This window comes from Lactuca serriola, chromosome 1 (genome assembly GCF_051521515.1).
Source record: "Lactuca serriola cultivar US96UC23 chromosome 1, Lser_US96UC23_V15, whole genome shotgun sequence".
Lineage (NCBI taxonomy): Eukaryota > Viridiplantae > Streptophyta > Magnoliopsida > Asterales > Asteraceae > Lactuca > Lactuca serriola.
This window is the reverse complement of record NC_136408.1, coordinates 21,354,310-21,375,288: the sequence shown is the minus strand read 5'-3', so window position 1 is coordinate 21,375,288 and position 20,979 is coordinate 21,354,310. Positions and strand designations below refer to the sequence as shown.

At 34.0% G+C, this 20,979-nt stretch overlaps 3 protein-coding genes across 4 annotated transcripts; all 3 read right to left on the bottom strand.

The window, feature by feature from the left end:
• Positions 1-6,491: 6,491 nt before the first annotated feature.
• On the bottom strand, positions 6,492-7,537 carry LOC145068822 (histone H1-like). The gene is made up of 2 exons (XM_079015832.1): positions 7,262-7,537; positions 6,492-7,165 (listed from the first exon to the last, which is right to left on the bottom strand). Exons 1-2 carry the CDS (start codon positions 7,442-7,444, stop codon positions 6,599-6,601), a joined length of 750 nt encoding a protein of 249 aa, XP_078871958.1. The 5' UTR covers positions 7,445-7,537; the 3' UTR covers positions 6,492-6,598.
• A 612-nt stretch (positions 7,538-8,149) lies between these two features.
• LOC145068723 (phosphatidylinositol/phosphatidylcholine transfer protein SFH6-like) lies at positions 8,150-11,510 on the bottom strand. The gene is made up of 11 exons (XM_079015754.1): positions 11,380-11,510; positions 10,485-10,782; positions 9,993-10,359; positions 9,835-9,912; positions 9,621-9,722; positions 9,491-9,540; positions 9,300-9,399; positions 9,066-9,221; positions 8,593-8,991; positions 8,424-8,498; positions 8,150-8,334 (listed from the first exon to the last, which is right to left on the bottom strand). The coding sequence occupies exons 1-11, from the start codon at positions 11,414-11,416 to the stop codon at positions 8,296-8,298; spliced, it is 1,701 nt and encodes a 566-aa protein (XP_078871880.1). The 5' UTR covers positions 11,417-11,510; the 3' UTR covers positions 8,150-8,295.
• A 5,830-nt stretch (positions 11,511-17,340) lies between these two features.
• LOC145068583 (bifunctional nuclease 1-like) lies at positions 17,341-20,664 on the bottom strand. Of its 2 annotated transcripts, none has more exons than XM_079015600.1 (11): positions 20,350-20,664; positions 19,253-19,549; positions 18,996-19,166; positions 18,812-18,861; positions 18,670-18,726; positions 18,502-18,567; positions 18,317-18,391; positions 18,074-18,195; positions 17,851-17,942; positions 17,672-17,727; positions 17,341-17,577 (listed from the first exon to the last, which is right to left on the bottom strand). In XM_079015600.1, the coding sequence occupies exons 2-10, from the start codon at positions 19,545-19,547 to the stop codon at positions 17,675-17,677; spliced, it is 981 nt and encodes a 326-aa protein (XP_078871726.1). In that variant the 5' UTR covers positions 19,548-19,549; positions 20,350-20,664; the 3' UTR covers positions 17,341-17,577; positions 17,672-17,674. The 2 variants fall into 2 exon arrangements, with proteins under 2 accessions (XP_078871726.1, XP_078871797.1); XM_079015671.1 differs by having other exon boundaries at positions 20,383-20,520.
• Positions 20,665-20,979: the final 315 nt, after the last annotated feature.

Here is a 20,979-nt window from a genome sequence, read left to right as displayed (position 1 = left end):
CATTGCAGTTAACTTTAATGCCCTTGAACTTCCTGGTCGATATATTTCCTACTGACATATAGCATCACCATCTAGACAACATATTTAAAACCTAATCCAGGTTGATTCCTCCATAAAAGACATGGGTGAAACCCAAATCATTCTCAACCTACCACATGTCATGATAAAAACACTTTACATGTTTTCATGGTGTTGTACCATCTATGACCATGTTTGATGACATTGACCACACACAAATCATTTGACCTTTCCACACTATGAAACTTCCTCCAAACACGTGATTCTTGTAGAGCAAAATGTTGAACCCAGAACTTGTAGTGAATTTACCAAACTACCCTTCTTTGCACTATGAGACATAAAACTAGTAGAAGTAGTAGGTGAGACCGGTTTTGGCTTTGTGAGAGAGTTCAATCAGCGTAGAAGGTTTTGGCTTTGTGACATAAGGTGGGACTGGTTGAAGAGGTGTCACAAACTGATATTAGCGTGTCTGGCATTCTTCAAGACAAAAGTTCTTTTTATGAAGTACCTATAATGCCTTTTTTACAAATTACTTTTTCACACAAACGAATCTCACTTCAATTGCACTGACGTTGTACTTTGCTTGCAGCTTTTGTTGTGATAGGTTACAAACTTTGTTACACAACGCTGATTCTTTGAGAAAAACCACATCATATTAGCAACTTTTAGACTTTCTATCTATTCAGCGAATCATCTTCACATTCTACCTTTTATCCATCAGATAACAAAACCAATTTATCCAATGGACAAAAAAATAAACGTTTGACACTTGTACCTATATCGGCTAGACAACCATGCTTCTTGACAATTTAGCATTAAATAATAACAATTTAGAGAAGCCAACGTGCGAGGTGCGCATCAGCGTGAGAGATGTGATCAGGGACAAACTTTGACAAATCTTTTGGTGAGACTAAATTGCCCTTCTGAGCCTTTTCTATTGAATCTGACTCATGACAACATGTACTCGCAATATCCTTAAAAAAAATTGCCACCTTGTATCTTTTTGTGCCAAAGTCACGAGAAGGCCCTTGACAGCTAGGACTTGAGAGTTGAGACAACAATGCTATTTAAGTGACATTACAACTTTTATAAGGCATATCCTTTATTTTTTAATCCCTGTATGCTTTTGTGTCCCACTTCTTGAAATCTATGAACAAAACAAGGACCAAGGCAAGACATCCTTTCTAACATTCACCAAGATCTGCAATCTTTTGATTTTTCTTGAGAAATACGGACGAGAATGCCCTTGCCTTTTATTCTTTTTACCATTTCCATGATTTCTCCTTCTTCCTTTTACTATCTCCAACTGGACGGAAGTACCCTTTGCTTGCAGCTTTATGAATTTCTAAATGACCAACTGCAAGGTGACATTGTGGATGAAGAAAGCTTGGAGATGATGTTGAAAGCATAGGCTTGTGGACGACGCTGGGAGTTTTTAACGCAAAAAAATATGATCTAGCATGAAAATCCAAACAGAGTATCATCAATAAGAGCCTTAAATTAGCGTGCAAACAATCTACTACACATTCCTTACGCATCCAGAGTCATAGTTCCCAAGAAATTGCAGCGTGAAATTCTTTAGCACCAGGTCCATTCAGAGCGAGTCTCCAATCTTGTTTTAGAAAAGGACACACTTGACTTGCCATACAACGTCTTTTTGGAAAGTATAACTACCTAATATACTAATATACAAAGATCCTTATCTAATATAAACAGATCCTTATCACCTTGATATGTTATGTATTCTATTTTTATAGTTCATAATATCCAAAAATGATATCTTCCCAAATGATATCTTTTTAATATACAAATATCACTAAGATCATGGGATCACATTGACGCCGGTGTTGATGCCTACAATGGCGTTGGCGCTGGTGGTCAGCATGTAATTGTGTTTGACTCATCAGATCATAAAGTGTGACGTTACAAGAGTAAGTTGTCGTTAGGTTTGTATTCTGTCCTCCTAGAAGGAAGCTAGTGAGTAGGGAATTTGTTATGGTCAGTAGTTCCTTTGTGGTAGCTCCATTGTCCTAGTTGAAGGAGCTTAAACCACTCTAATTGTGTACCGGGTATGAGAAGCCAAGTTAGCCGACGATATGAGTTTGTTATTTTTGGTTGAGTTGGGCAATGGTTGATCGGTCTCAGGGCTCGTTGAGGTTATTCGAAAGTTTCAAGCGGTATAAGTTGAGGGTGCATTTGATGCGTCAACCCTTAGTCAAATTTAGTAAGTTTGTGTCTTGGCCTTTATGTAGGTGTTATGTCGGCTTTTTGGTTATGGAATTACAGTACCTAGTAGGATTGAGATAGCAGTTGGCATTAGTTATTGGAAGATCGGATATCGAAGCAATGTTGTTCGGTTTTTTTCAAGTATCATTTTGGTTACGCAAAGTTCGGTTTGGCAGGTCGAGTCACCTGGGTTGGTTTTTGGATTGATTAGACCAGGATTTTTGGCAGCATTTCTGGATTTTTTTTTAGAGTTCTTCTTTAATATTAGAAGTTTTATTGGTCTTTTTCTCATTGATGGGATCTGTTCAGCTTATTCAAGGTGTGGGATCTTGTGGTGGTTGTTAGAAGAATGTGTCTAATAATAGCAGTTGAGGTTCGTCGCATCATCTGATTCGCTAGTACATCACCTTTTGGGTAAGTTTACAATTAAGAAGGAACACATTCGGCTAGGGAACATTGTGTTTCCTCCTAGAGGGTGTAAAAATTGTTCTTTCAAGTTGGAAAGAGAGTTCAATTGTCTATCTAGTGTAGCACTCCAATCCAGGTAATCACCTTCCTTTACTTTAAATGATATTATTTTGCAAAAGTGGTCCCTTTTTGTACACTGGGCGTACTTAAGAGTACGCTTAGCATACTGTGGAGGAATGATCACGAAGGTGCACCACGTACGCGGCGCGTACGTGGCAGATAGCCAAAACCCTAACTTTCAGACTTCTGACCTATTTAAACACCCTTAAGTCATTTGGACCTCACCCTAGCCAGCCTCCATCACTCTCAAATGTCCCTGAAACCCTAAAACCTGTAGTGTGTGTTTCTTGAGCTTGTGAGTGCCTCAAATATCTCATTCTTGGTGTGTTAGCTAAAGGGAAGAAGTGGAAGCAGGCTTGAACGAGGGAAAGGCTTCTGGATCTTGCATTAAGACCAGCTTAGGAAGCTTGGTAAAAAGCTTTCTCCTTGCTAATCCTTGTTATTTATGGAGCTAGTGTTTTCTATGTAGTCCTCTTTTGAGTTCATGAATCATCTCTTGGGAGTTTGAGCAACTCTAGGAATTAGGGAGGGTAGATCTGAGGTCCTTTAACTTGTTCATGTCATAAAAATGTAGACTTGTTGGTTATTTTGACTTCATGCATGAGTTAAGACCCTTGGAAAGGTCTTAATGGGTTGGAAGAATTTTTTGGGGCATATTGGGCATGCAAAGGCATAAAGTTGCCAACTTTATGCCTTAGGACTCTTCAAATGACCTTAATCTAAGTTTGGAACGTAAGGCTTTCATGCGTTAAGCACTTAATGGAGGATCGATGTGCTTATTTTGTTTGTACGTTGGGCGTACCAACCTGTATGTTGTGCGTTTAGCCAAAGAACCCAATACGCTTAGCGTACTTCTGATAAACGTTGGGCATACGCTCAACTGTGATAATTGGGCTTCGGTGGACTTTGCGGACCATTTGGACTTCACTGAGCCTTGGGCCTGGACCATTAGGATAATGTTGGACCTTGGGAATTGCTTTGGGTTTTTGGTGTTTTGATTGGGCCTTATTAGGTCATGTGGCCCATTTTAGTTTGGACTTTGATCTTGGGCCCATTATGGTAGGATAAACTTATGGGCTTGAATAGTGGGCCAAAGATTATGATGTTGGGTCCTTAGCTGAATTATGTCATAAATCTAATTAAGTTAATTTGTATATTTATACAGTTAGAGATTTGGACTAGTATTCAAGCAGCTATCATGTTCAGCAGATTGAGGTAAGCCTTCTCACTACACTTATGGGTCGAAGGCACTAAGACACACTCATTAATGGTTATGAGATGATTTGTATTGGAACATGTAATTGTTTTCTACTGGATTTATATGTGGACTTATGTGTAGACCATAGGAGGAGTCCATTGCATTTGGCAAGACCATGGGAGGAGCCCATGGCTCAGGGATATAAGACTATGGGGATAGCCCATTGCATTCCAATGAAGACCATGGAGGGAGTCCATAGCAAACTTATATGTGTATGACTTGGTGAAAAACACCTATGTAAGCTCTGTAAGCTCTGTAAGCTCTGTCCTTATCGAGTATGATTTGGTGAAAAACACCAGGTATATGGTGAAATCGTGTGTCAGTAGAGATACCTGCAATATGAATTGTCGCTTGAGTTACATCTGTAGCCATGGATGAGAATGAGGTCTGGTTTGTTGTTCCAGGGGCAGTGGTTTTTCGCTCATATGTGGTTACCCTCTCCCTTTTCTTCTTCTCCGATAAGCTTTCTCTGTCTACACTTTAGATCATCTCGCCTTTCTTCTCTAGTGATATGGGTCCCAAATTGTCTAGAGATAATATGCAGAGGAACACAAAACACCAGTATATAAGTCGTTCCTCTCTGACCCTTGTGACCTTAACAGGTAAAACCTAGTAGCAAGTTGCAAATTAACCCTCGCATCTTCATCGTTTCTGGTTTCTAGTTGTAGATTTGTTAAGTTGCAGGATTTTTGGTTTCAAACAATTGATGTTTTTTTCTAGTTTCTTCTTTAAGGGGCGACGATCGGTGTTGGTGGTGATGGTAGATGGTGGAGATGAGATGGAATGAAGAAGAAGAAGGGGAAGAGACGGGTTATGAAGGTGCTTAGGTTTAGGGTCTATTTCTTTTTTAAAGGAAATAAATAATTATTTTTTTATAATAAGTAAATAATAAATAACAAATAAATAGAAAATAAATCAAAAAAATAGATAAGGGTAAAACTGTATTTTTATATGCGGAGGGGCTAAGGTGGTGTTTGTTTTTTGTCGGCATATTTTCCTGTCTTCTTCTTTCTGTGCGGCGCAGACCACGCGCAAACATTAGTCTCCGCAAACTGTTTGTTTTTTTGAAGACTGCAGACCTAAAAATGTATGTGCGCCGTCTTCTTGGTGCAGATGTGGAGCAGAGTCTTCTAACATCTTTAGACATCTTCTAGCCTAAAAAAACACATATACTTTGTTTTTTTTAGTTTTTTTTAATTTATATTTATTCCAACTTTATTAGTGATAAACAATTTGAAAAAAAAAAAAGTTAAAATACTTAAAAAAAAATTGACCACACAAACATTATATTTTGATAAATTTATAAATAAAAGTTTATTATAATAATGGTCATTGAAATTGTTTATATATATATATATATATATATATATATATATATATATATATATATATATATATATATATATATATATATATTCTCATATTTATTGTGCTAAATTTATAAAGCATTATTTAATAAAGCATCGTTAATTTCTTAGAAAAAATAATTATTGCATGTTTTTAATTGATTTAATTGAAAAAATCGAAGTTTTTTTTCCGTTCATTTATATATCAAATTATTTGATTCCTAATTACAATATTTAGGCATAACTTTGCGACCAAAATTTGTCGGTTTTTATCAAATATATACATTAATTTGTATCGTTTTTATTTTCACTTTTTATACAATAATACATAAAAATTGTTTAGATGTGTTAATTATTTATAACAAAGTCATAAATATATTAAAAAATCACTTTGTAATTTAAAAAAAAAATCAGTTTATTTAGATTTTAGTTTATTTTAGTAGCTTGCAGATGTTAAAAAAACAAACAGTATATTTTTTTCAGACTGCAAACGTTTGGTCCACCTCTTTTGCTGCAGAGGTCTACAGATGTGGTCCGCAGACTGCAGACATTTTGACTCAGAAAAAACAAACAGCACCTAAGTGTGCAAGAAAAAACATACTCAGTGACGATCCAAATTAATTTTTGGAAATAAATACTGAACATACTTTTTGACATATGCACGATGAACGATTAATATAATTTATCCAAATAACTACTATAAGAAAACCTATTTGATATTTAGGAATACACTTTACCATTTTAGGGCATGAGTGAAAACCACGACCTGGATTTCTCAATGTCCATGACGTTTTCACTATTGTGATTCTACGACAGAAGCACACAAGCATGATGGAGTTTGATTTTTGTGTAACCTAGAAGAAAAAAAGACAAACATCAGATAGACCTTGGGGGAAGTACTATGCGTTCATTCAAATAAAAGGTTTAAAACCAAAGGACCAAAATCATATGACGTTTTTACCCTCACATGATGGTGTTAACAAATGGATACCATGAGTGTTAACCCTCAAGACCAATAGATAAAGTCAACAAGGGGATGTTTGGAAAAATATTTGTGATTACAAAATTAACTGTCTGTCTAAATTCATGAATTGCGACATAAACACAAACCCAGATTATGTAATTTAGTCTGATTTTTTATTCAATACGTTTGGAAAAATACCATACACACCCTCAACTACACATTTTTTCACAGGCATACACCCTACATAATAATTCAGATCTACTTCTTCGCCTTCCTCGTCGCCGTCGCTGCCTTCCTCGGAGCTGCAACTGGTTTCTTTCCCGGAGTGGACTTCTTCGACGTTTTTGCCACCTTCGCAGACTTTGTAGGCGTTTTTGTTTTAGCCTTAACTGCTTTAGGTTTTACAGCTGGCTTCGCTGCAACTTTAGTAGCCGGCTTAGGCTTGGCGGCTGTTTTTGCTTTTGATGCCGGCTTAGGCTTTGCAGCCGCTTTCGGCTTTGCTATGGTTTTAGCCTTGCCAACCGGCTTAGGCTTGGCGGCGACCTTTTTCTTAGCTGGTGCTTTTTTAACAGCTGGCTTAGTTTTGGCGGCTGCCTTGGGCTTAGTAGCAGGCGCCTTCTTCGCCGGAGCAGCTTTAGCCGATAGCTTGTATGAAGCTTTGACCTTAACGAGCTTACCAGCGGCGACGAATTTCTTCAATTGAGTTAACAAGCTTTTCTTAAAATTCGCTGGAAGATTCTTTTGCTTCCCTTCGATAAACTTTGTGATCGCTTGCTGGCTCGAACCAGTCTTCTCCTTCAATGTAACGATCGCATCCTTGATCATCTGAATCACAATCGATCAACATTAACATTTAACAATCAGATCGATAAGTTCATATCGTAATCAATAAATTAACCACGAAAACAGATCAATTAATACCTCGAAGTAAGGAGGATGCAGAGAAGGATTTCTAGGTTTACGCTTGGCCAATGCTTTCTTTGGTTTTACTTCAGCTGCTTCACCGGAAGGTTTGTCTTCCGCTGCGACAGTCTCAGCCGCATCGATCACCTCTGTCGCCACAATTGGCTCTTCCGTTGCCACGATTGGTTCTTCTGTCGCCATTGGTCTAGGATTACGATCTGAAAGTTGAGAAATGAATCGAGATCTGTATACGCAAAAACTAATAGAAGTTAATAGCACTGATGATGACGACGATGAATAAATACATGGTGATTTAAACAACATGGAGCATGGACATATTTTGGTATCTGTGTTTTGATTGGTTGAGAAAGGTATCACACGGATCGTAATCTTCACATATCGACCGTCGGATCATTTGTAGTCAACGACTGAGAAGTTCCTTGTAATGTTTAGACAAAACAGTGCCAATTTGATGTGTTTCTATGCTCGATTCAATTAGGCACAACTTGGGTTATACTTATCGGATTTTAATAAAATTTTGTTCATTTCGTTAGGAGATTAAGTTAGCTTTCTAGAGAGTATATTTATAAATCTTAAAGTTAAACGGTTCAAAATATATTTTGTTTAAAAGCTATAGTGGTTCAAAAAATAATCCAATTTGAACTATTGAGAGGTTTATGTAATCGTAAGTCAATGTCATGACCCATGGTGTGAGCTTGATATCGAATTGTGTTCTATACTCAATAAAGAGTTATAGAATCAAGAATGGTCAAGATCCGATAAGTTTGGAATACTCATTTATCAATTTAAATGACAGGAAAGATGAACACATGAAACTTACTTTACAATTAGTAACATAATCAATACTTTTTATCAAAACCAAAAAAAATATTAATCATATATGTACGTTAAAAAATACATATATACACAATACACAAATGAATGATGCCTATAAAAACTTCAAAAAACATCTGGTTCCAAAATCCAAACCTTTACACATACATCAAATCTTTACATATGGAAAATGTGATTGAGATCCATGAGGTGGATTGTTATTTGAAACATGCCATCTTACAAGCAAAGTTTCCTCCCTACATCAAAGACACATTCATCACTAAATCTTTTAAGAATATAAATGGTCATTTATCAGTATAAAATCATCATGTCCTGTGTAACATACCCGAGACTCGACTCTTTTCTGTCCATCAACATAAGCAAGAAGTTCATCTTGTTTCATCAGAGCTTCATGTAACGCCTATAAAGAATGGAAAACAGTTAGGGGATATATAATCTTACAAAAACCGAGTGTGAATTTTGGTATTTTAACTCATTTTTATAAAAATACTAACCTGTTTTGTAGAAATTAACTCAGCTTCTAAAGCATCTACACGACAAACAGTAGCATTGAGTAGTTCCACTTTATCATTAGGCAACTCCTCTGATTTCAACTGCAAATTGTTAAATTTTCCCTCAAGCTCACAAACTTTTTGCACAAGATATGATAATTCTGCCTCAATATTTGGTCTTCTTATTAAAAGAATAGTGTTCATGGCTAAATTAGATACTGAAACTCCAACTGATCGAACAAAAGCAAAAATGGATAGAAAGAACATGAGTGAAATCCATATATGAGCATGCAATGTTGATGTAGCCATTTGTGGGCCTTGAATTACAACTGGCTCTTGATGAGAAGCTTCTTTCTTTAATCTTTTGTCCACAACTCTATCCACTGGAATATCCTTTTCGTGCTGGAATAAAGCATTTATACTAACTTATTAAGATAAATATATACGAAATAAATGATTATAAAGATTAAACTTACTTCTTCATAAACAGGAGCCAATATTGGATCTTTATTGTGTTTTGTACCTTTATGAGCAATCTCTTCAATTTCAGAAGCTGATTCTGCTGTTGATGTTTCGCTACTTAATGTTGAGATTTCTTGGACACAACATTTTGCTTTGCCACTAGAAACCAGCTTCATGCACATACCAAGTTCAAGACATCAGTATCAGTATCAATATCAGTATCAGTAACAACAGTATCAATAAAGCACCTGCAATATGTTGTGGTCTTGCCATGGTCCTTTACCAGATTGCAGACAACCCCCTTGCTCTCTGCAATTACAACTTCCACCCAGAAACTCTGGCAACTCACTACAGTAAAGTAACAGTAACAGTAACAATAACAATAATAACAGTAATAACAATAACAACTACGAGCACCATTTGCAATATGATAACTCACCTTGCATCAATTACTTCAAGCAAGGTGTTTTTATATTTATGGCCAAGAACCTGAGCATACAAGAATTACCAAAAATGTAAAAAAATGAGTAAATCCGCATATAGAGATATTTTAAAATATTTTAACTTACATGAATTTTGGATCTAGTTTTAGGATCAAGAAAGTTTTGGATTGCTTTCCATATCATTTTAAATCCAGAACCCGCGTTGACAATATACATGCGACCAAGTGTCTGCAAATTTCATTTCCATGAGACAAAATACTAAAAATCTCAAAGTAACATTTCATAATAAATTAAAAAATATGGAAAGAAAGAAAAAAAAAAAAAAAAAAAAAAAACATACCTCAGGGTAGTAGTCATTGTCGATTTGCTGCAACTTCCTGATAACATCTAAAGCAGACCTAGTTAGGTTCTTCAAACCCTGAAACATTATAAAAAATCACAAAATTTATAAATCTGATAATAAAATAATATTTTCACATGGAGAATTAACGAGCATACCACGCCTTGAACATCTAAAATTGTAGTCCCAGAAGTGATACGTTTATGTGCAGCTAAAGAGCAAGCAGGAAACCTGATGGAAGTAGTCTTCTCAAACTCCTGCACGTGATACGTTACATATCTCTCCAATGTTGTCACTAACATAACCTTATCTGGATCAGCTTTTCCTAATAACTCTATATAAATAGGCCTTCCTTCTTTATCTACACCATGATACCCTTGAGGATAGTGTTCCAGAACTTCTTTCAGCTCATTGAACTCAAAATCCTCAAAGATATTGTCAGTACCAAATGCTTTCCTCCATTGAAGCATGTTAACCCACATATGCTTTGATTTTTCAATATCAAAGTTCCTGGCTTTTAAGAACCTGTAATACATGAGTATATATATATATATATATATATATATATATATATATATATATATATATATATATATATACAATAAGTCCATAATCAGATATGGATTTGGATTTAGTAATTATTAGTTTACCTCAACATTATGAAATAATCATCAAATTGTGGAGGAAGAAACTCTTCTGCTACCAGGATTTGTCGAAAATTATTTACTGAATTTACCTCTTCGGGATCACGCACATCTTCAATAGAAATGGAAAGTTCGTGATTGTTTTTCTTCCTACTTTTCTTCTTCAGAGAGTGTCGAATTCTACTTGATGCATTCTTTGCTGCCTTCTTTAATGTTCCCATTTTACTTCTTTTTTCTTCTCCAGAGATTTCAAAGTCTGAGTTGTGTTCATTGCATTCATAATAACTAGAGGTTCCTTCCCAACCTGCAACATAATACAAACGCATAACATATTTAGATCTACAATCAAATTTAACATCAAACATGGCATGTTTCCATTTATGTAATCATTTCTCTGTAATTAAAACCCCTAAAGAAAATCCTCGTATTCAGTAATTGAATTCGAATGAAAAATACTTCATATAGATCCAGGAATCTTGGGAGTTAAAATGTGTAACCAAAGTCTTCTTACTCAATCAGTTTCATATTTCAAAACTACAAATTCAAACCTAGTATTTTTTCAGATGCAAAATTCGCAGAAAATCAACATCAATAGATTTTATATTGGAATCAATTGTTATAAGATTAACACGATTACTGTTTTTTTTCTGAAAATTGTGATATCCAGCCTATAATATGTTGTGGAAAATAATTGGCTACAACTAAAAAGCACAAACCATCTAAATTCTCAGCCAAGCAGTTAAAAAATAGATTGAAACACAAGTCTATCTCAAGATTAACTGAAATTCAAACCAATAATTTAACATAACACAGTAAACATAGTATGTATCCATATATGCGTCAGAAATTAACAAGGAAGTAGGAACATTTATAAAAACAGAAGATGAAAAGATACACTCACGATGATGAGGAACAAATTGTTCGTCTCCCTCAGACATGCCGATAATTTCGCCGGTAAGATTAGTTTCCACGGTGGCCGTCGGTGGAAAAACACACAACGTCCCCGGTGAGAGTGTGAGTTTGGTCCTTGTGGAGACGTTACGCATTCATTAATTTATTTATTGTTTTTTTTTTCTACTTTGCTTTTCAAGTTGGCGGGAGTTTTCATTAAATAACGATTCTGCCCTTAGATTATTGGAAATAATTATTAACACGAATTAAATAATATGGTATAAACATATTAGAAAACAATCGAGAGAAGAAAGAATTATATGGGAGGGACATCTTTAATTCCTTTTTAAAGACATATTTGTTGGTCAATTACTAATTTTAAGTATTGATGATTTATAACTGAAAAAAAAATAATAAACGTCGATTATAAATTTACATGAAGAAAATATTATAACTAGAAATGGCTTGCGTGTTTAGTGCATATAAAGTTTCGTGGGGGGTGAAATTGCGACTCCTTTGATGATCTTATTGGAATATGCGCATGCGAACAAGCATCTTTAGGTTTTCATGATCTGAGTCAAAAGATATTATGTATAAATATTAAATTATTAATATATTAAAGATATTATATTATAGTTTTTCTTATATGCACCGTCTATTTTTTATTTTTCAAGTTTTTATTATTTAATTTTAAACTTAAATATTTTTGTTTTTTTAATATAAAAAGATCTTTGAGATGTTTTTTTTTTTTAATTCTTTACTCTAATATCAATATTGTTGATGCAAAATATATAAAATGATTGTGTTTTCATTGTTATAAGTTTTATCAAGTAATTTATAATACAAATAAAAATATTTACGGTCAAAGTTAAAGAATAAAAACTTCAAAAATCAAGGTGGTAAATAAATATATAACGGATAAGTAATTATTAGAATTTAGACATTACAAATTATAATATGCATTTTTTTAGGTTTGAAATACTCTTGAAATGATAGTTATTATAGACAGTGTATTTATTGTATTGAGAAATTAAATATCTTCGTATTTTTTGTTCTTACATATCCTCTTACCCAATAAAATGATGGCATGTGTAACATTTAATGCTCATTTAATGAAATTTAATAATATTTTAGGATAAAAATATAACATGTGTCATCATTTAAATGGATAGAATGATTGGTATGAACAAAATATAGGATGATATTTAATTTCTCTTATTGTATACTTATCATGTATGTTTAGATAGGATTAGATTTCCACGATTATAGAATTTGTGAGTTGTTTTCTCATTTTACATATGTTGTACTCGGTATCAATGAAAGTCGCAATTTTTGCTAAAAAATTTATAGTATCGCTATTAAACCCTATAACCTAGAATGGTATCATTATTAAACCTTATAAACTATATTTTATAGCATACTGGCTTGAAAGCTTTAGTCATCGATGAAAGAAATATTTTCTTTCTGATTTTATTTCCATCGCCTTCATATACGTTTATATGTTTGACAACACCGCATGCAAAGTTTTAAATAAATATGTCATGGCGCGTCATGGCTCGAATGCTTGTACTTGTCGTCATGTTTTAACTAAATGTCATCTTGAGTTATATATTTATATAAAAATGAATAACAATAGCAGTTTGAGCCTTGAGTCATATATATATATATATATATATATATATATATATATATATATATATATATATATATATTGTCACCTTAAGTTACGTCTTATAAACAACATAGCCCGTCACGAGTCGTAAAAGTTTGAGGCTTGACATTGCCGCCAAAATCACGTCTTATATTATCTAGAACATTGACCGCATATCAGGACAACGTGGCAACACTGCATGACAACACCACTCAACACTTTTTAATGTGCTTTTTCATGGTAGCATAGCCAAGACTCGATACCCGATTCATTGTCACATCAATGGGTGTTATTAGGAGTGTTCATCGATTGAAATCCAATGGATTTTGATGGAATTGATAACATCCAATTATCCATTGGATGTTGGATTTTGTCAATCGATTCAATTCAATTCGTTAACAATGAACCGATCCAATTAGATATTTGATTGGATTAGTTTTATTCATTAGATATATTTGATTGGTTATCCATTATCCATTAGATCTAATGCATTTATATCCAATAATAATCAAATATAATTATGATAAATAGAACTAAAACCACACACGATTACATTAAAATAAGACTAACAAATAACACTTCAACTTCAACGACCAAGTCTCAAAGTTCAACCGTAATACGACTTTTTAAACTTATTGGCTTATTGGCTTTTTAGGATATCATGACTACCATCATGACTTTTTAAACTTATTGGCTTTTTGGCTTTTTAGGGAGTGTTTGGTTAAGCTTATTTATGGCTTATTTTCCGAGCTTATTTTTTATAAGCTCATTTTTTTCTTACTTATTTTTCAACTTCTGAGCTTATTATGACTTATACTAAGAAAATAAGCCGAACTCATGAAAAATAAGTCAGAAAAAATGAGCTTATAAAAAATAAGCTCGGAAAATAAGCTTAGCCAAACACCCCCTTAAGATATCATGTCTACCACCATGAATAGTAAGAGACTCAGCTGGTTGGACATAGGGACTCAAACAAGGTACACATTTTTGTTTCTTTTTGGTACTCTATATCTTAGAGAACACAATACAATTATGATACAATGTCCACTAACCAAGTAAAAGAGTCTTTCTTTAGAGCATTAGGTATGGGTCCAATGTTATAACATGATTTTGCCACATCATATGCCAACACATCAATAACTAGAAGTGGGGGTGGTGTGCATATGTCATAACATATTAAGAGGTAGAGAGAGAAGAAGAAAAAAAGAATTTGGTTGGTTGATGAAAGCAAAAGTCAATCATATTTCTCGTTTTTGCTTGTCATCATTATGAGTTGTGCTTTAACACCCCTTTAACTAGAAAGGGGGGGGGGGGGGGGAGGGGGGTGTTCATTTTGGTATGATCAGATTGTTATAAGATGTCACATCCACAATAATATCACTTCTCATTACCCATATTATGTGCTCTTAAGCATTTTAATGGTTTCATTAAGGTGTTTGTTATTGTTTTTTAGGAGTTTTTTTACTGAAACGCGGTAGTTGACAAATATAATTACCAAGTAATGGTATTTTAAAATTTATTTACTTAATAATTGTAGTTTTTATCTTACATAAAAAAAACCCAAATGATGTTTGTTTCTCACGCGTTTTTCCCACATGTCATTCCTCCTCCTTCATTTTCGGGCACACATTCCTCCTTCCCAATCCCCCACGCTTTCCATCGACACAACCCGCTAGGCCACTATAAGCTTTTTTCATTGCTGGAACCGCCTACAGCCCCCTGGTTATTTTGGCTCCCAGATATGAGAAGGAACAAATATATTGGTTCACATGAATACTAGCACGATATTTTGGTTCATGTAGTTTTTTTTGTTGGCAATTTACCTTTTCCGAAAAACCGAAAACCAATTTCATAGGAATGTAGGAACCAATAACTGAACCGGGGAGTAGTGTATAGTTTCAGTTTTGCAGTTCCATATCCGAAAAGAACCCATAGTTGGGTAATCTTATTGTGTTTCTCTCATAGTAACAAAGTCCACTTAAAAAACAGTTTAACTTGGTAAAATGGATAAAATGACTACTCCAACAATTTCACTTGGTAAAATCTATACTTTTAAACCAACCAATGGAGAAGATGGTTGTTTTTGACATGCATGTCTTATAGCAAATCTGCAACAACTCTGGAAGAAGCCAATGGCATAAACCATTCAAGCATACGTATAGTTTTCTTCAAATGTCTTATGTCTTTGTAATTCCAACATGCTTTTGTGCTTTATTTTAAAATCAACAGTTGCTTCCATCATTAAAAATTTTAAATCTCAGTTTTTCCAAGATTGTAATTAGGAGAGGTGACTTCGCACAGAGTGAAGGAATGTCACCATCGTCACCATTGTAGATGCTACTGATGTCGTTAATAATGGTTCACGGTTTGTCTATACTGCTCATGGAGTTTAAAGGGATAAATAGTTGTAGGCATAAGTACTAACCACCCGTTTAACCATCATACCACCACCTGCATCTGCCATTTTTGGTGACTGGTCTACATGTTTGTTCCTCTTTCACTTCTTCTTCCTTCAATCTTATTCATCCATCCGTCTTCGGGTGCTCTACCGCCTCCTTGCATCTCCGAGTTTCGGTGAGTCCCTCAATGCAATTGCACACCCCGAACCCCCTTTCGGTGGGGCCCGGTTCTTTCCGGATTGAATCACATTTGTTGTGACAATGTGAGAATCCTAATACAGTACAAGCTACATAATCTTATTAAGTCGTATTAGAACGAATAGAAGACCGGAGGCCTTAGTAACAATTTGATGGCATAAACGAATAAACGATAGATCACTTTCTATTGATTTAACAGTTTAGATTTGGATTTCCATTTGGGTTTCGTAAGATTTTTTTATTTAGTTTTGTTAGAAGGAAAGAAATTGGTCACCGGAAAATGTTTGTAGTAGCCGTCGGCATGATTGGTTGCGGTAAAGATAAAGATCTATTTGAAAATTAAAAAGAGATAAAAACATATTAAAAGTTAACTTACTGTCTTTTAGTAATTAAGTTTTGAAACACTATCATTTGGTAAATACTTTTTAAAAGTCCTATACTTTGATACAAAACTCTGTTTTTTTAGTGCAACTTATTAGTTTATTAGCTTTTTGAAAAATCAATAAATAAAATATATATATATATATATATATATATATATATATATATATATATATATATATATATATATATATATATATAGCAAATTAAAAGCACTTTTCAAAAAAGCTTCAAAAAACAAATAAAATTTGACTTTTTGAAATTGCATTTGATTTTTAACCTAAATAGTTTCAAATAGCTTTTTAAGCCAAACAATTTTTAAGTCAAATTGACTTATTATAGCTTTTCAACCGTAGAAAGCATATTTCAAACGTTTTTTAAAACCTAATTTTACAATCATTATAAATCAATAAACACTATCGTCTAAAAACACTAAAACACTATTAGTGTTCAGAAAACAGTCTGAGACACTTTACACCATTAAATTAAACTACAAGTTTAATTGTTATCGTACAATGAGTGAGATGGCAAACGGACAACAAACTGTGCCGCTAAAACTTTTTTGAATGGTAAAGCTAATTCTTTTAAAGACTACATCCGAAGATTTAGGGGATATAACATTACTATGCATGATTCGTTGTACTCTTTTAAGAAGCTCTACCGCATCCGGTGCGAGGAAACCAAACGTATCAAATGCAAATGATATGAACACATGTTGATTTTCCATGCACGATCTCTCATGTTTGATGACTTTGCTTATGACTGCTTTTAAAGCAGCATGTCCCGCTGTGAAACCCCCAACCCTCAGGCCCACGAGAGGGGATATCTTTGTAAGAACGACACATGCGTGTTTCCCTCCGACCCATCCAAAAATCAAAATGTCAGCTGGTTTGAGGGTTGACCTTCCTTCTGTCGGATCAGTCAAGAAATTAACATGTGTCTCTTTCTTAGCAGAAACTCCGGCACGTTTAAATATGTCAAACAAAACATCCATAACCATATCGTGCCTATATTTAAATCCCGGGAGTTCTTTACAGTAAACTGCATGCTCTCCAAAATAGTCCAAACATGCCTTACGACACACAAGACATATCTTGTCAGCTGGGAAAATAGGAATCATGAAACTTTTGGAGTTACGTTTTTTTTAATGGTTTGTTGGTATTTTTCGCAACACATATATCTATTCAACAGCTTTACCGAACATGTTTTCATTCACAGCTTTAGCGAACATGTTTTCATTCACAACCAAACTCATCCGGAGCTTCTGAATTATTCAAACCTCTGAATAGCCTATTGTTAAATAACTCAGAGAATGCCAAAAAAAATCCTTAAAAAACTAACCTGACTAAATTGGTTGGTGTATATTTCATTTCTTAAAATGATATGTCGAAACCATGCAAATATGCATCATCAACAAAACATGAAACATAAACGTCCATAAAAGTACATAGCCCTACACGAAATAACCACATATTTACAATGTTTCATACACATACATATTTTCAACTAAAGAAACCCCGGTCATAATTACTTGAGACACCAACACAACAGACCAATTATGTACACAAATAACATCCTCCTGCAATAAATTAAATAACCACCAATATTTTACTGGTCTTTCAGTTTTTTTTTTCTTTTAAATAAACTTTAAAAAAAATATTATGTCATGTTACCTGTTATGCCCAGTTCCTCTTGGATCGAAGTTTAGTGAGCTTATCCCTCCATTGTGCTGTAACAAACCATAAAAATATATAAGAGCTTCACCATTAAAATATTAGACTATTATTTTAATAATAATAATAATATAGTTTTGTAATAATATTTTGATACATTAATTATTTATAAAACATACCAGCATCCCTGTAACGTTCCTCGACCGCAGCAATAAGCATATTCCGAATAAGATTAAACTCCTTGGTTTCCACACAAGGCTGACCACTTGGTCTGTAACCATTACAATTTATAATTCTTTTAGAAAAAAAAAATCTATCAATTAAAAATGGAAACAAATCTACATTGGAACTAAAATTCACATACTTTCCACACTGTTAAAAATGGAAGGATTTGGTGAATACCTATCGAGTTCTTTAAATATCAAACCATCTGAAGAAGAAGATCCATGAAGTGAAGGTTTTGCAGATTCAACAATCTTCATCCCATCACTATATGCCAAGAACTTGTTCACCTGAATTGGCACCTGATGAACACAAATGATAATAACAAATTAACAATAAATATTTTATTTCCAATAATGATATATACTTTTTTAAGAGATGAATAAAAGGTAAAATAATGTTTTTATTATTAAGATGTGATACCTTGCACCTCACAGCGATATTGATGGCATCTGATGGACGAAGGTCGAAGCTAAGACAATCTGTTTCATCATCCACCTGAAATAACAATAATAATAAAAATAATCATTATTTTGTTTACAAAAACATATGAGAATTGGATTATATAATCAATTAAATTGTTGGTTATTTGAAAAGTTTCTTCTTGCCTTTGTGAGATATAACCGAGCAAAATACGCCTCGTGTATTCTCTTGGTTACTCGAACAAGCTTCACCTGAAAACAATTTTTCATCAAACATTATATATATTTTATATAGACAACACTTTATTTAATTGAAAAAAGAAAAAAATAATAAAAAAAGAAACAGGGCCTTACTTTATATCCCATTTTATCAACCATTTCCTGCACTACTTGATACATAGTTGGCCTAGCCTGAAACAAAACAAAGCACAACAATTTCAATTACTAGAGAAAAACATGAAAGAAAAGTCAACAAAAAAAGTCAAAATCAGCATACAATTTGAACATTGCGGATTGCAGCCATGAGCAATACACTTGGCATCTCCACTACAAGAAAACGAAAATCAATTTGAGATATGAGAAATGAGAAATGAGAAGGACTTTATATATGTAAAAATCTCAAAAAACTATCTTCCATCACTACAAAATCAAACACTTTTGAGATTAAAGAATCCACATACAAACAATAATTGGAAGTAAAATCCCTGTTCCATCTTCCATCTTCAATACAATTGCAGGATGTGGAGCATAATCAGGCACATGGCCACCTTGAGGATTGTTATGTGCACATCTTAGATGCCTCCCATCCCTCATCTTAATCATAAACCCCTCTGGCCCACTCTTCACCTCAACTGTGTTGTAGGAAACCAATGTAACATAAATTCAAATTACTTACTTAAACTCACTAAAACAACATGATAGATTTTGTTTATCTTACCAGCTTCAACTACACTGGAATCAACATAATCTGAGTCATTCTCATTGAAACTCTCTGCCATGCTACCATTGCCATTTGAGGATGAACTGAAGGTGCATGTAATGGAATTGGTCTTTGATCTTGATTGATTATGGATATGAATCCGATGACTGTAAACACCTCTGAATCCCCACATCCCACTTCTAAGACCTTTAGCCTTTGTCAAACTCCCATTAATGGCAGGAATTGCATGAATCCCTCCTTGCTTCCTTTGGACAGAAGGGCAAACAACTGGACCTTGTAGAGAACTCATCATGCCTGTTACCAAAACCCAAACATATAAACAATCATTCAATTGACTAATCCGATAAAAAAAGGTAATCATTTCTTGATCAGACTCAAGAAACAAAGTGGTACAATTGTTGAATTCTGGATATATTTATTTGATCACATGCCATCGTAGTACATCATTGAGAAGTAATGATCAATAAGCATTAAATAGTGTAAATAATTCTCATGTGATGTCTATCAGACAACAATCTAGTGCACTATGACAATTGACAACTACCCCGTGTTTGACTTTTTAGAATCTATTTGCTACAGATTTGGGAAATGTTAGGTGGGATGATGATTTCCTTTTTTATTTTTCTGGAAGAACTGTTAAAGTATATTTCAGGTCTTCCTCGATTATCACATGGATGACAAAATTGCTCTTAATAAATTTCATTATCAAAACAAATCAATGCGTCATATATTTCCTAGTTTTTGTATGAATCGCAGGCTTTACTTTAATTCCGATCACAAACCATGAATCATAATTTCCCAAGCATAACCTCAAACAAAAAAAATCAAAATATACGAATTTATTTCTGGAGAACAAACGAAACGCCTAAAAGCTCATGTTTGCTTTGATTTTTTTTTTTTTAAATGCGACCACAAGATCATTTCATCTTAATAGCAATCATATGAAACACAGAACTCGAACTATTTTACAAGCAATCTGCATAAATCTGTTGAAATAGGGATCATCATCATCACCATCACATATACATGTAAAAATCAAGAAGCCGGCATTAATTGATTACCAAAATCTGATTATAATCAAAAAAAGCCCTGACCTTAACAGTATGACTAAAATAAATAGGAAAAACCTTCCGTCACCGATCGAAGCTAGCCACTACACTTCCAAATCCAAACGCCTCCAATCAAAATTGGAACCAGAAATCAAACGGATCAAAGTGATTGCACATCAAATAGCCATGGATTATTCGAATACAAACGATTCAGTTCGAGATTCACAAGAAAAACGATAGTTCCAACAAGAGTGAAAGGATTACGAGGAGATGACGCGGACAGGATAAAGAGAAGAAAAGATGGAAGAAGATGAGAGATTCTTCTTCTTTAATGGCGATTGAGGGAGAGAGAGGAGAAAGCGTTGATGGATATTTACGGAAGAGTAGGACTTTTAAGGTGTCCCCTTTTTCTCTTTGTGAATTATTTGTGTTGAAAAGACGAAAATGTCACTATCGAAGGAAAGTTACATTTTAACGCCTTTATTAAATATTGATATCCTACAAGGAACCCTTCATATATTTCCTAGTTTTTGATATAGTACAAATAAACGCGGGAACGTGAGGTGGAATAACGGATGCTGTGGTTCAAGTACGGAATGTAATCCAATGTAAAAGTTGTCTTCCAAATTTCTTTTCTTTTATATATTTTGTTCTTTATTTGTACTTCCTACCTTT

Bases quoted from the DNA above. Each gene is read 5' to 3' on its own strand.
- LOC145068723 (XM_079015754.1), bottom strand. From the start codon at position 11,416: ATGTCTGAGGGAGACGAACAATTTGTTCCTCATCATC. The intron at 9,723-9,834 runs GTATGTTTTTTT...TGAAATTTGCAG, and splicing joins ACAATGACTACTACCCTGAG to ACACTTGGTCGCATGTATAT. The intron at 9,400-9,490 runs GTGAGTTATCAT...ACTTTACTGTAG, and splicing joins CTTGAAGTAATTGATGCAAG to TGAGTTGCCAGAGTTTCTGG.
- LOC145068822 (XM_079015832.1), bottom strand. From the start codon at position 7,444: ATGGCGACAGAAGAACCAATCGTGGCAACGGAAGAGCCAATTGTGGCG. The intron at 7,166-7,261 runs GTATTAATTGAT...ATTGTGATTCAG, and splicing joins TGCATCCTCCTTACTTCGAG to ATGATCAAGGATGCGATCGT.
- LOC145068583 (XM_079015600.1), bottom strand. From the start codon at position 19,547: ATGATGAGTTCTCTACAAGGTCCAGTTGTTTGCCCTTCTGTCCAAAGG. The intron at 18,568-18,669 runs GTAAGGCCCTGT...AATTGTTTTCAG, and splicing joins TTGATAAAATGGGATATAAA to GTGAAGCTTGTTCGAGTAAC. The intron at 17,728-17,850 runs GTATGTTTTATA...GGTTTGTTACAG, and splicing joins GGAACGTTACAGGGATGCTG to CACAATGGAGGGATAAGCTC.